The sequence below is a fragment of the Monodon monoceros genome, unplaced genomic scaffold (assembly GCF_005190385.1).
Source record: "Monodon monoceros isolate NGI ecotype Baffin Bay Population unplaced genomic scaffold, NGI_Narwhal_1 Super_Scaffold_12, whole genome shotgun sequence".
Lineage (NCBI taxonomy): Eukaryota > Metazoa > Chordata > Mammalia > Artiodactyla > Monodontidae > Monodon > Monodon monoceros.
In genome coordinates, this window is record NW_021703768.1 from 151607457 (window position 1) to 151618827 (window position 11371).

The 11371-nt window shown below is 46.6% G+C and overlaps 1 protein-coding gene across 1 annotated transcript; it reads right to left on the bottom strand.

Annotated features, from left to right (window-relative positions):
- Positions 1-6961: 6961 nt before the first annotated feature.
- On the bottom strand, positions 6962-9547 carry LOC114892958 (transmembrane emp24 domain-containing protein 9-like). The gene is made up of 5 exons (XM_029218343.1): positions 9284-9547; positions 8760-8860; positions 8301-8426; positions 7600-7746; positions 6962-7474 (listed from the first exon to the last, which is right to left on the bottom strand). The coding sequence occupies exons 2-5, from the start codon at positions 8826-8828 to the stop codon at positions 7325-7327; spliced, it is 492 nt and encodes a 163-aa protein (XP_029074176.1). The 5' UTR covers positions 8829-8860; positions 9284-9547; the 3' UTR covers positions 6962-7324.
- Between the last annotated feature and the right edge of the window lie 1824 nt (positions 9548-11371).

Genomic DNA, 11371 nt, shown 5'->3' on the forward strand with positions numbered 1-11371 from the left:
CTTCTAGGTGTTTATCCATTTCTTCTAGGTTGTCCAATTTTTTGGCATATAATTGTTCATAGTAGTCTCTTTGATCCTCTGTATTTCTGTGGTATCAGTTGTAATGTCTCTTCTTTCATTACTGATTTCATTTATTTTTATCTTCTCTTTTTTTCTTGGTCTAGCTAAAGGTTTGTTAATTTTGTTCATCTTTTAAAAACCAGTTCTTAGTTTTGTTGATCTTTTTTATTGTTGTTATGGTCTCTATTTCATTTAATTCTGCTCTGATCTGTGTTATTTCTAACTTCTGCTAACTTTGGGCTTAGTTTTTTCTTTTTCTAGATCCTTGAGGTGTAAAGTTAGGTGGTTTATTTGAGATTTTTCTTTTTTTAAATATAGGTGTTTATCACTATAGACATTCCTCTTAGAACTGCTTTTGCTGCATCCCCAAAGTTTCTGTATATTGTTTTTCCATTTTTGCTTATTTCAAAAATTTTTTAACCTTCCCTCTTGATTTCTTCTTTGATCTATTGGTTGTTCAGGAGTGTGTTGTTTCCTTTTTACATACTTGTGAATTTTCCAGTTTTCCTCTTGTTATTGATTTCTAGTTTCACGCCATTGTAGTACAAAAAGATACTTGGTATAATTTCACTCTTTTTTAAATCGCTAAGACTTGTTTTGTGACCTATACTGATCTATCTTGAAGAAGGTTCTGTGTTCACTTGAGAAGAATGTGTATTCTGTTCTGTTGGATGGAATGTTCTGTATATGTCTGTTAGGTTCATATGATCTAAAGTGTAGTTCAAGTCCAATGTCTCCTTATTGATTTTGTCTGGATGATCTATCCATTGTTGAAAGTGGGGTATTGAAGCCCCCTATTATTATTGTATTGTTGTCTATCTCTCCCTTCAGATCTGTTAGTGTTTGCTTAATATATTTAGGTGCTTCAGTGATGGATGCATATATATTTACAATTGTTATATGTTCTTGATGAACTGACCCCTTTATCACTGTATAATGACCTTCTTCGTCTTTTGTACAGTTTTTGGTTTAAAGTGTATTTTGTCTGATATAAGTACAGCTACTTCTGCTCTCTTTTCATTTCCACTTGCATGGAGTATCTTTTTCCATTCCTTGACTTTGAGCCTATGTGTGTCCTTAAAGCTGACATGAGTCTCCTGTAGGAGGCTTGTATTAGAGCAGGGGTCCCCAACCCCTGGGCCATGGACTGGTACCAGTCCATGGCCTGTTAGGAACCGGGCTGCACAGCAAGAGGTGAGGGGCAGGCGAGCGAATGAAGCTTCATCTGCCACTCATCATCACTCCCCTTGCTCACATTACCACTTGAACCATCACTCGCAATACTGCCTAAACCATTCTTCCCCACCAAACCCCTCCATCCATGGAAAAATTGTCTTCCACGAAACCAGTCCCTGGCACCAAAAAGGTTGGGGACCGCTGTATTAGAGTCTTTTTTTTTAATCCATCCAGCCACTCTATGCCTTCTGATTGGAGAACTTAATCCATTTACACTTAGAGTAATTATTGATAGGTAAGGACATACTAATGCCAGCTCATTGTTTGCTAGATGTTTTGTTGTTCCTTTATTCCTCTCTTGCTGCCTTCCTTTGTGAGTTAAATTTCTGTGCTGGTATGCTTTGATTCCCTTCTGCGTATCTTTCATATATCTACTATAGGTTTTGCTTTGTGGTTACCGTTAGCCTTACATAAAACATCTTATCGATATTACAGTCTGTTTTATGCTGATAACAACTTAAATCACGTACAACAAGTTTACTCTTTTTTCTCCCTTCCTTTTATGTTTTTGATGTCATAATTTACCTGTTTTTATGTTGTGTACTTATTAACAACTTATTATAGCTACAGTTATTTTAATACTTTTGTCCTTTAACCTGTATAGTAAAGTGGTTAATATACCACCATATTACAGTATTAGAGTATTCTGAGTTTGACTATATACTTACCTTTATCAGTATGTTGTGTATTTTCATGTTGCTAATTAGCGTCCTTTCATTTTAGCTTGAAGAACTCCTTTCAGCATTTCTTTCAAGACAGGTCTAGTGGTGATAAACTCCCTCAGATAAACTCCCTCAGCTTTGTTTGTCTGGGAAGGTCTTTACCTCTCCTTCATCTCGGAAGGACAACTTTGCCATATAGAGTATTCTCATTTGGCAGTTTCATCCTTTCAGCACTTTGAAAATAACATCCCCCTCTCTCCTGACCTGTTAGGTTTCTACTGAGAAATCCTCTGATAGTCTTATGAGGGTTCCTTTATGAGTTACAAGTTTCTTTTTTCTTGCCCCTTATAAGATTTTCTCTTTGTCTTTGTCTTTTGACAATTTTACTACAATACGTCCTAGAGAAGATCTCTTTAAATTGTTTGGTGACCATATGAGCTTCATGAACTTGGATAGCCAAATCTCTTCCCAGATTTGGGAAGTTCTCAGCCATTATTTCTCTAAGTAAGTTTTCTGCTTCCCGCCCCCCTTTTCATTCTGAGATTCCAAAAATTTGCAGATTGTTTCTTTTGATATTATCCTATGGATCACATAGGCTTTCTTCACTCTTTTTCATTAGTTTTTCTTTGTTCTCCCTGACTGGATAATTTCAAAAGTCCTGTCTTCTAATTCCAGATTCCTTCTTCTGCTTGATCCATTCTGATGTTGATGCTCTCTATTGCACTTTTCGTTCACTCATTGTACTCTTCAGCTCCAGAATTTTGATTTGGTTCTTTTATATGATTTCTCTTTGTTAACGTTCTCATTTTATTTGTGTATCATTTTCCTGATTTTGTTCAATTGTCTTTCTATGTTTTCTTGCAGCTCATTGAGCTTCCTTAAAACAACTATTTTGGGGCTTCCCTGGTGGCGCAGTGGTTGAGGGTCTGCCTGCCGATGCAGGGGACGTGGGTTCGTGTCCCGGTCTGGGAAGATCCCACGTGCCGCGGAGCGTCTGGGCTGGTGAGCCATGGCCGCTGAGCCTGCGTGTCCGGAGCCTGTGCTCTGCAACGGGAGAGGCCACAACAGTGAGAGGCCCGCATACCGCAAAACAAACAAACAAACAAACAAAAACCCCAATTCTTTTGACTTTTTATCAGGAAAACTATAGATCTTCATGTCTTTGGTATTGGTTACCAGAAGATTATTGTGATCCTTTGGTGGTGTGATAGTTCCTTGATTTTTCATGTTCCTTGAAGTCTTGTGATGCTGTCTTCACATTTGAAGTAGCAGTTACCTCCTCCAGTCTTTACTCATTGACTTTGGGAGAGAAATACCTTCTGTCAGCCCTGCTAGGGATTCTGAGGTTTCTGGATATGCCTACTCTACATTCCTTGTTGCCTCTTGTGACAGAATTCTTAAGCTTATATGCCTTCTCTCCATCCTGCAATGCACCAGGCCAGAGGCTGACAGACTCCCTTTTGCTTTTCCAAGGATAGAGCTAAAGCTTGAGTTTGTGGTCTCTCCCTGGCCAGCAGATTTAGGCAAGCTTTCTACACATGTTCACTACTGTCTGCCAGAGCTTGCTCTCACCACCATCAGGAGTGCATTCAGGGAGATAAGCCACAGGGAGGTGTGTAGATGAGGCACATGGAGCATCGGCAGTGCCTGTGGGCCATTTGGAAGGATTCAAAGGTAAAGTGTCCCCAGCAGCTCATGACAGTTAGTAGGACCCATGTCCCTTTAATGTCCTCTGAGGGTCCTATGTGCTCTCACCCAGCCTCTTCTCACCCCCAAGTCATGTAGCTCACAACTCAGTACTCTGGATGGAGCAAGAGAGAAATGACCTCTTTGACAGGATCTCACACTGCTGGAGAAGCTGGGTGCTCACTCACACACTCTCACTTTACCCTGAAGGAGAAATCACTGACCAAGAAAATGATTTCTTAGCATTGAGCTGTGCCAGTTTGGGGGACAGGTAATGCAGGTAAAGTCAAACTGTTCCTCTTACCCTCTCCAATGTGTCCAAATGTGTATTTTTCTGCTCCAACTATGTGCTGGAATTTCTCTTCTGGAAACCTGGATTTCCACAAAGGCTCTCTTATTCATAAGTGATTGTCTAAGACAGTGTTCTCCAGGGAGAGAGGCCCACTCCTTCCTCATAATCTTTATCATGCCTCCTGGATATGCACAACTGTCATTTTCTCACATTTATGTCAAGTCGAGTGTTGCAAAACAGCTCCAAGCTCTTTCATCCAACCAGTTTGCCTATCCAATATATCTCCAAATTTAAACTACAGAAACTGTGGCACTGTTACTGTTGTCAAATAATTTGAAAAAAAATAACACAAAAAAAGGACAAACAATATACTTGCAGGTCACCAGTCTTCAGCCTCTGATAACAGCCTACTTCTAGTTGTCCAACTTGCAGTAGGTATATTCACTTCCATCCGTTGTTTGATCTAACTTTCCTCCTGTCTTCATCTTACTCATGCTACACTTATTTTCCTGATTCCTTTCTTTTTCAAAGTCTCTGTCTTACAGTGTTATATATTCATGGGTATTGGATTATATTTTGAATTATATTGAAATCTTTTGTACATTTGCATCTCTACAGGCTCCATTTCCCCAAAATGGAATTCATTCCCTATTCTTCATATTTAAACCATTTCATCTTTCAGTGTTCTACTCATGTACTCTCTCTTTTATAAAGACCTCCTTGGCATCCCTTTTCCCATTCATCAATCCATCCATCCATCCATCCATCCATCCATCCATCCACCCAGGTCTCACCCCATTCCGAATTCTGAGAGCTCTGAGTACCCCATTTGTTAGATCACTTGGGACCTCATCAGGCGTACACTTCTTGCTCTTTGTCGTGGGTTGAATGATGGCTCCACAGAAGACATGCCTATGCCCTAACCCCTGGACCCTGTGAATATGAACTTATATGGAGAAAAAGGTCTTTGTTGATATAATTAATTTAAGGACCTTGAGATGAGGTCATCCTGGATTACCTGGTTAGGTCCTAAATCCAAATGACAAGTGTCATATGACACAGAAGAGGGGACACAAGAGGAGGAAATGGAGGCAGAGATTGGAGTGTTGTAGACAAAAGCCAGGTAATACCTGGAGCCACCAGTAGCTGGAAGAAGATGAAGGATTCTCTTCAAGAGCCTTTGGAAGGAGTGCAGCCCTGCTGACACCTTGATTTTGTACTTCTGGCCTCCAGAACTGTGAGAGAATAAACTTCAGTTGTTTTAATTTACCATGTTTTATGGTAATTTGTTATGGTAGCCACAAGAAACTAGAAATTCAAATGGCCAGCTCTTTAAAATCAGAGGCAGTGTGTTTTACCTCTTTGTATGAGGTCTTTCCTCTACCTGGAGAAAAGTAGCCAGAACAGAGAAAAGAACACCAAGAACTGAGTTGAATTGACCAGGTTTCAGCATGGCCCATCCCTTATTAGCTGGCTCTCTTTTCTAAATCAGGGACACATGCCATTTCCTCTACAGAGTGACTGTGAAGGTTTCATGTGGAAATGGATAGGGAACTCTCTTCCACTGTGTGTGTGCAGCTCTCCCATATACTCACTGTTGCTCTTTTGTGACCTGTTTCCCTATTGAAGTGTCAGGATAAGGTCTCACCTCTGTGGATAGAGGACAGGGTCCCTCTGAAAAGGATGGTCATTCTGTGGTTAATCACTGGGGAAGAGGCAAGTCCTAGACATGAAATCATAAATTAGAAAGCAGGCTGCAGGCAGCCTCTCTGGAGTTGGGATTTTGCTATAGTGGCCTTCTTTCAGCTTCCCCAAATAGCCATGTTCTTTTTTGTTTTAGGGCTTCTGTATGTGCTATTCCCTCTAGCCAGAACATTCTTCCCCCAGCTAACTCCTATCCTCTGTCTCAGTTCTAAAAAGCAGCCTTCCATTACTACCTAGATTAGGCCAGGACTCCTGACATATTGCCCTTAGCCCACGCCCTTCTCCTCAGAAGCATGCATCACCCTACGTCTTGTTCAACATTCTGCCTCATTTGGTGTCATACCACAGGTTCCATGGGCAAGAATGTGCCCACCTGGGTCTTGTGCTTCTCCTGCAGCAGAGAGCAGAGCACCCTCCCCACCCCCACCCCCAGCTTCAGATAAGGGAAGTGACCCTAAGGTCACATTCTCTGGTTAGAGGTTACTCTCCAGTGGTCCCCGCCCCCAGCCTTCAGTTAAGTCTCACTTATACTTTCTGAGGCTAATTGTGGCCAGACACACCAGTAAGCAGCACCCCTGAGGCTTGCAGTCATCCCTCAGGAGTATCCTAGGGGAGGGTGCATCTATCTCAGGGGCCAGGGCTTTCACAGCTGCCCCACCCTATGGGGAGTCTCCCTCATTGATATTCCTGACATTGACAATTTGGACTTGATTTTATTGAGGGTGCCAACCAGTGAATTTCCTTATAACAGAAAATGTCAAATTCATGTGAGAGATGGCTATAATCCAACAGGGCAACCAACATAGGGCTTGGTAAAATGTGGACTAGATCAGGCAGAAGCAATGGGGGGTATCTACCCCTGTGTGCACTTGGGAAGGTTGAGTTACAGGAGATGCTGAATGTAATGGAAACATTGACTTGGAATCTTTAGGCATCTCCTGAAAGGATTAGCCAATGGCATCATAAAAAGAGAAAGAGGTCAACTGAAAAATAGCAGGACGACAGAGGTGCCCATCAGACTCCTTGAAGAACCCAGCAGTCCAGGTGATTGGAATAGGATAGCACATGAGCCTGACCAGAGCCCAGAGAGGGAGAAGGCGGGTTGGGCACAGGATCACCACCAGCATTCAGGTTACCCAAAAGATGGGCCCAAATTGGACTTTTCTGGAAAAGGTTCCACATGTTGCTAAGGCTTCTGGGGTAAAAGTATTCTTCACCTCATCCATTTTGAGATCAGTCCCCCACTAATGCATGCAGGGCCTCAAATATTAACATCTGATTGGACACATATAATGAATTGCAGAGTAGGAGGCAATAAATATTTAGGTCAGAAAATTTGACAGTTATAATATATATTCACTCTTAGTTTACCCATCCTGTTTAACGTGGGGGTTGGGGTAACACTCACCCCGCTCCTGCTCAGTCTCACAGAGCAGCAAAGGAGCCTACAGCTCCTCCCACCCACATGTCTCCAGCTTGAAACCCATCCTCTCCCAAGTCCTGGCTCAGAAACCAGTTTAAAGAGGTCCTCTGTCCCCCCCCCCACACACACACCAGTAACAAGGAAGTCCCTCAGGGTTGGGAGGGGTGGGAGAAGCCAGGAGACAGACCAGGCCAGGCCACTTCCCATTATTCAGCAGAAGGGGAATGAGTGGGGGCTAAGCCTCTGGTCTCTGGGGCTCATCTACACCAACTTCTTGGCTTTAAAGAAGCTCTTGAGGTGCTGCATCTGCCAGATGCCAGTGGCCACAAGGATGAAGGTCTGCAGAATGAACCACCACAGCACCCGTTGGTTGGTGCTCTCGCTGGTCTGCCGGAAGCGCTCCTCTCGCCACTGTGGGAGGGGAGAACAGGAAGGTGTGGCTAGAACTGAATTGACCCCCAGGGGAAGAGCTGAAAGAGCCACTCCCTGGGAGGTTACACATCCACTGTCCCAACTGGCCCAGCCCAGCCCCTCACCCTCTGGTACTCCTGCTCCTTCTGGATCTTCTCCACTTGCTCCACCAGCTGCTGTATGCGCAGATGCAGCAGGGTCAGCTTGTCATTGGCTGAAAGTTCCGTATAATCATTGGTGTGTTCACCCAACTGCATGTCCAAGTGAATGGCCTGGGGAGCAGAGGAGCCAAGGGTGGGGGTCAGGGAGCTCAGCTCCACGCACCTGCCAGAAACCCAGCTTCCACACACCAGTCTGGGCCTGACTGAACTGAGCAGTTCAGTTCCTCACACTCATTGATGTGAGGACTAGCTCTGCTCCAGGTGCCAAAACACCAGATCAAGGCCCTGCTTGCATGGAGTTCCATGTCCAAAAGACAGAAGGGACAGAACAAAATGCGTATGACTCAGTGTTTGAGACAAGCAGCTCCTAGGAGTTCCATGTCAGTGGGAGGTGGTAATGAAGAGCCTGGGAGCATTCAGCTGCTGGACAGCTCTGAATTTTATATTATGAAGCTTGGTCTTCATTCTAGGGATGGCAGGGAGCCGAGGGATGATTTTAAGTCAGAGTGACTCCCTCCTGGGTCCCCTCTCATTCTTCAGGACCTGTCCTCTATATGCTTACTTCATGGAAAGCCCAGCCCTCCTCAAGAGGCACCGCCTACTGAACCCTTTTCACCCAAGGGACTGAGATGTTAAGGGTTGGTGACTTTCCCCTCCATACTCACCAGCTTGCCATCATAGAAGAGGGCGAACCGGATGGACTCGAGGTGAAGGCAGATCTGGTGCTCTCCGGGAGACTGAGAAGTGAAGGTAAAGCTGCCCCGAGGGCCGTACTGACGAGCCAGCAGATTCTAGAGGAAACAGCCTCTGTGAGCACAGAGAAGCTGACCAGAAACCTGCTTCTAGGGGAGGAACTCTGGGGGTATCCCAGGTTCGGATCCCCACAGGCCAGACCAGTAGGGAGGGTGTAAGGAAAATGGCATCAGTTTGGGCTTGAAAATCTCAGATCCCAGCACTGCTAGTACACAATACTCTACAGACTGCAAAGAGCATGGCCTTTCTTGAGCCCTCCTGCCTGTGAGGAGATGAGCCCTCCTCTGAGAAATGGAGGACTAGGGAGGACTAGACAATGACGCTGGAGACGTGGGGGTGGGAGGGCTGCAGGGAGTCAAGGCCTACCTCACCTTGTTCTCGGGGTCCTTCACAAACACGAACAAATTGATCCACTGCGGGGAGGGCTGGTACTTTTCCATAGCAGGGTCGTATAGCTCGGTCTTGTAGTTACCTAATGGGGAGGCAGCCTGAATGTATCCCCATCCACACTCACGACCAAGAGCCCGCCCAGGACCTCCAGGAGTCACGGGGGACGGGGGGAGGAACAGGAAGATCCGGGTGTCTGATTGCGGGGCTTGACCACAACCCTCTGCCTCTCTCCTTCCCTCTCCTGCCCGGCTTTTCTGCTGTCATCCGGGTCTGGATCAGACTTGCCTCCTCGGCGCCCCCCAACTCCGGCACAGGCAACGGAGAGCATGATTTGCCCACACTGCTGTCCACCCATTTCCCACCCGTGCCTACCCCCGGCAGCAGAGGGGAGGTATGGGCCTGAGCTGATCCCGCGGGGCCTCATCCCCATTCCCTCTCAGGACTATGGGTGCGGGGAGGGCAAGGCCGGGACTCTGGGTGCGGGGAGGGCATGGCTCGGGCGCACCTATGACTACTGTGCCATCGGGGATCTCCTGGATGAAGCACTTCTCCTCCAGCTCGCTGACCTCGAGGTAGAACGCGCCTCCGCCTCCTGTGAGCGCCAGCAGCTGCCCCAGCAGCAGCGGCAGGGCCAGTTCGGCTGCCCTCGCTCGGCCCCATCCCCGCCCGGGGCCGGCCCCGGGCCCAGCGCCTTGCGTCCCGCAGGCCCCCGCCACCTTCCCAGCCGAGTCCTAGGGTGTCTTTGCTGGGCCTGCGAGACTGCAAACTCGGGCACAGACTACAAATCCCAGGAGCCCCCGCGCGGACTCGCGTTGCGGAGGGGCCACGCGAGCTCCCACCCCACTAGCGAGGCGCTGCCCAGCGCTTTCCTTGCCCCGCCTCGCTTAATGCGCGCAGAAACCCAAGGAGGCGGGTACTCTTAGCCCCATCTTGCTGATGTGGTAACAGCCTCAGAGAGAAGGAAGGGACTAGCCCTCTGAAACTTGCAGGAGCGGCTGCCTGAGATGGGTGTTGAGAGTGTGGGCAAATCCAGGCATGACCTGGACCTGAACCTCGAGGAGGTTAGAAGTGGTGGTGAGACAGAATGAGAACTGCAGAGAAGCCCTGTGGGGTTCAGAGGCTGACGTAGTAGTTCAGGAAAGGAACGGAGAAATGTCCCTTTTATGGAAGGGGTAAGTTTGACTCAAGCTCTGAAGGATGGTTAAAATCTCCCTGAGCAGTGACGGAGCAAGAACAATTTAGGTAGAGAGACCTAGAATTGCCTAACAGCAGTAGGCCAGTTAAGGGACTAGGGGAAGAAAGTTTATGGGCACATGGAGGGAGGAGGTAAGTTGGGCCGAATCACTGAGGGGGCAGGAGCTGCCAGGCCAACTTGCACAGGTGGGACTCTTCATCCAGTGGGACCAAAAGAAAAGACTGTGAGTGAGCCTGGAGGGTGAAAGAAGTCGGCAGGAATGCAACTGGAAAAGGAAAGGGAATACACAACTGAAAGGTGTGGGAGGGTGGGGCCAACATGACAAGACAGGGACCCAGGAATAGCAAATCTCAGGAATTCCGAAGCTCACGGTGCTCTGAGTAGGGCAGTGTATACTCAAACGTCAATATAAAGCAGTAGCCCTTCCCAGGTGGTGGGATGAAGTCCTCCACCATCTAGAGCCTGATGATAATAGATGCTCATTGGTTTATTCAGTAATATAAAATGATGATGAAAATAATAATACTTTTTATTCTTCTGTGCCAGCCACTGTTCTAAGCACTTTTAAATGTATTAACTAAATTAATATTTTAAAAACTCTATAAGGTAGACTCTAATAGGATTCCAGTTTAACAGCTGGGGAAGCAGTGGCAAAGAGAGGTTGAGTAATAACTTGCCCAAGGTCATCCAGTGATAAGCGGCAGGCATTTGCTCACACAGACTCTGGGCATGACTTTACGATACATGTTGGACATGAATATGAGTAAAACCTGTCTCCTGTCCTCTAAGAGCCCACTGAAAAGCAAAGGAGCAATGTCAATACAGTGTTTTAAGATTAATAATATGTTTTAGCTACCAGAAATTGTCCCCTCACTTTATCAGTGTGGCCCATTGATAATTCTAGGGGAACGTTTTTATTCCTTCACTGGGAATGATCTTTAAACGAAAATGGCAGATGCAGGTGTTAACAAAGGCAGACACTTTAGAAAAGTCAATTAAGACAACAGCTGAAAAGCATCTGTTGGATTTGGGAACTAGCTGTTCATCAAGGGCATTCACCAGGAGCTGGGAGCAGGGGTGATGACTCAGGGTTTGGGAGGCAGGATGAGGTGCTGTCCACGGTCCTGAATCGTGATTGCCTGTACCACCGCCTGCAATAAGGGACTGGTTTTGTTGTTGTTGTTGTTGTTGTTTTGCGGTACGCGGGCCTCTCACTGTTGTGGCTTCTCCCATTGTGGAGCACAGGCTCCGGACGCACAGGCTCAGCGGCCATGGCTCACGGGCCCAGCCGCTCCGCGGCATGTGGGATCTTCCTGGACCGGGGCACGAACCCGTGTCCCCTGCATCGGCAGGCAGACTCTCAACCACTGCGCCACCAGGGAAGCCCTTGTTGTTGTT